This window comes from Macaca thibetana, chromosome 1, assembly GCF_024542745.1.
Source record: "Macaca thibetana thibetana isolate TM-01 chromosome 1, ASM2454274v1, whole genome shotgun sequence".
Taxonomy (NCBI): domain Eukaryota; kingdom Metazoa; phylum Chordata; class Mammalia; order Primates; family Cercopithecidae; genus Macaca; species Macaca thibetana.
The window spans coordinates 219,251,835-219,254,460 of NC_065578.1; the positions used below are offsets into that span (position 1 = coordinate 219,251,835).

Genomic DNA, 2,626 nt, shown 5'->3' on the forward strand with positions numbered 1-2,626 from the left:
GGGACACGCATGACAAGGACGTGAGTCAATAGAATAAAATCATTGACTGTATTTGAAGTGAGAGGGGATTGGAGGAAAGCATACATACTTTAAAACTTGAATAAATTATTTTAGTGATTTTTTAAGAAGACTCACTATTTAAAATGTGAGAACTTTGATATTCTACCACATTGTGGAATTAACATTAGAATTTATGCTCCTTTAATTCTAAATCTGAACTCACAGACAAGAAGTTTAGGAAAATTTATCTTAATATGTAGCATTTGGGAACTATATCACAGAGATTTTCATCACTAAGGTATATTTGTACTGGAGTCAGAAACTATTTATCAGCTATGAGTTGTGTGCAGACTATTTAACTTCCCTAAGATTCACTTTCTATATAAAGAATGCTATATCGTTTTTAGATGTTTACTCAGAGGATTTAATGTGATAATTCACATAAAGTACTTACAATTTCCAGCATAAGGGAGACATTTAATAGCAGTTGGTTTCTCTTCTCACTGTTATTGTGAGCATCTAGTCACACTTTCTTATCACCACATTAGCATTATTTAATTCAGTCACTGAGGTCATTATTGCGCTGAAAGACTGTGCACTTGAAAAGCATTTTCTAAAGTCCTCTCTTCATATCCCTGTTCCTTATGGTATAGATGAAAGGATTCAGCATCGGGGCCACCACTGAATACATGACGGTTGACACAGTGTCACTCTCAGGCATATGGGAGGATGAAGGACTGAAGTAGACAGCGATGGCTGTGCCATAAAACACCACCACCACTGACAGGTGGCAGCTACAGGTGGAAACAGCTCTCTGCTTCCCCTGAGTAGAGGTGATCTTCAGAACAGTGGAGAAGATAATTCCATAAGATATGAGGATACAGACAAGGGGCGTGATAGCCAATAGACCTCCTACTGCAAAAATGATCATTACGTTGAAGGAGACGTCAGAGCAAGAGAGCTGCAGGAGAGGGTTGAGATCACAGAAGAAATGATGGATGATATTGGAGGCACAGAAGGACAGCCGTGCTGTTAAGACAGTATGCAGGAGGGCATGGAGGTAAGTAACAAGCCACAGTCCAGCCATTAGCTGGACACAAAGGCACAGGTTCATTGTGGCAGTGTAATGTAAGGGGTGGCAAATCGCCACATATCTATCATATGCCATCATACACAGAAGGAGGCTGTCCATATTCACAAAAGTAACGAAGAAGAAGAGCTGACTGAGGCAGCCTGCAAAAGAGATAGTCTTGGTGCCAGTCAAGATATTCACTACCATTTGGGGGACAGTAGTCGACGTAAAACAAATGTCAACGAAGGCCAAGTTACTAAGGAAGAAATACATAGGGGAATGAAGGCGCGAGTCAAAGCCAATGGTCACAATGATGAGCATGTTCCCCAAGGTGGTGGCTAAATACATACAGAGAAAGAGCACAGACAGGAGGTGCTGCTGCTCTGCTGAACTAGGGAGTCCCAGAAGGACGAATTCCCTGACGACTGTTAGATTTCTTTTTTCCATGTTCCCAAGAAATCTAGAAAAAGAAATTATTAAATTGTAAAATCCAGCAGTGTCAAGTCTCTTTTGAGAGAGAGAGAAAGTGAGAAAGAGAGAGAGAGAGAGTGTGTGTGTGTGTGTGTGCGCACGCATGCAGATAAGTTCCATCCAAACTCATGCTTGCTTGAATGCTTGCCAGTTATATCTTGTGTTTATGATAGTCTGTCTTCATAGTCACATAGACATGCTGGATACGTCAGTATCAACTTCTTCCAAGATTGATTTCTTCCTTCAAAAGAAAATGCAAATTATGTGAATAATAACCATTTTAATTGGGTTATTTTGCCTTGTCTATAGTAATCATGTAATTCATATCGACTTTATATGTAAGGTTATTTGTTATTTTTTAGTAGTCAAGCTATTTACTCTTACCCAGTAGAAATAGTTACCTTTAATAAATAATTTTCCTCCTAATCTGATGCTTATACTTGTGATGGAAGATATCCTCATGTTAGCTTTCTTTTCTTTTAACGTATTTGGTCACTGATAATTGCAAGCTCACCTCTGTTCCTTGGGTTGACCATTGCTGTTTTGGTCTCTGATGGTCATTTGGTGGAGCCTCTGACTTGTGTAGTAAGTTATCGAGAGCCCAGTGCTTATGGCCTGTGCTTTCAGGACCCTTCCTTATGGCATCTTGGGTGTACTACATTCTCTAGAAGGTGCCAGTATTCTCCCATACCTGTCAACATTTTTCAGAGTGTTTTGCATCTTGAGGTCCCTCACTGTACTCTCCAAATTGTCATTTCTGTATCAATCCCATTTATACCTTCCTTTTAGTTATAAAAATTATCAAATTATACAAATTTTTTATAACAAGCAAGCAAACATACGTCATTCATGTAATCCATATTTTCCTTCAGCAAACATTTATTGAGCAACTTCTATGATCCAGGTGCTGTGCACAATTTAGTACCAAAGTTTTTTCTAACTGAAGCAAAATTTGTGATGCCTTCCCAAACATTCTCTTTGACACCTGAGGCCTTTCTAGTCTTTTCAAACTTACATTATTTCAGTTTATGTTGTTTAAGTCATATGGCTATCAAGTAAAGGGCATGTTGTAGAAGTGGGAAG

The 2,626-nt window shown here is 38.9% G+C and overlaps 1 protein-coding gene across 1 annotated transcript; it reads right to left on the reverse strand.

Annotated features, from left to right (window-relative positions):
* Positions 1-518: 518 nt before the first annotated feature.
* LOC126943578 (olfactory receptor 1C1) lies at positions 519-1,603 on the reverse strand. Its single transcript, XM_050772489.1, has one exon. It carries the CDS (start codon positions 1,517-1,519, stop codon positions 614-616), a length of 906 nt encoding a protein of 301 aa, XP_050628446.1. The 5' UTR covers positions 1,520-1,603; the 3' UTR covers positions 519-613.
* Between the last annotated feature and the right edge of the window lie 1,023 nt (positions 1,604-2,626).

Excerpts from the sequence above, each read along its gene's own strand:
- LOC126943578 (XM_050772489.1), bottom strand. The coding sequence starts at position 1,519 with ATGGAAAAAAGAAATCTAACAGTCGTCAGGGAATTCGTCCTTCTGGGA.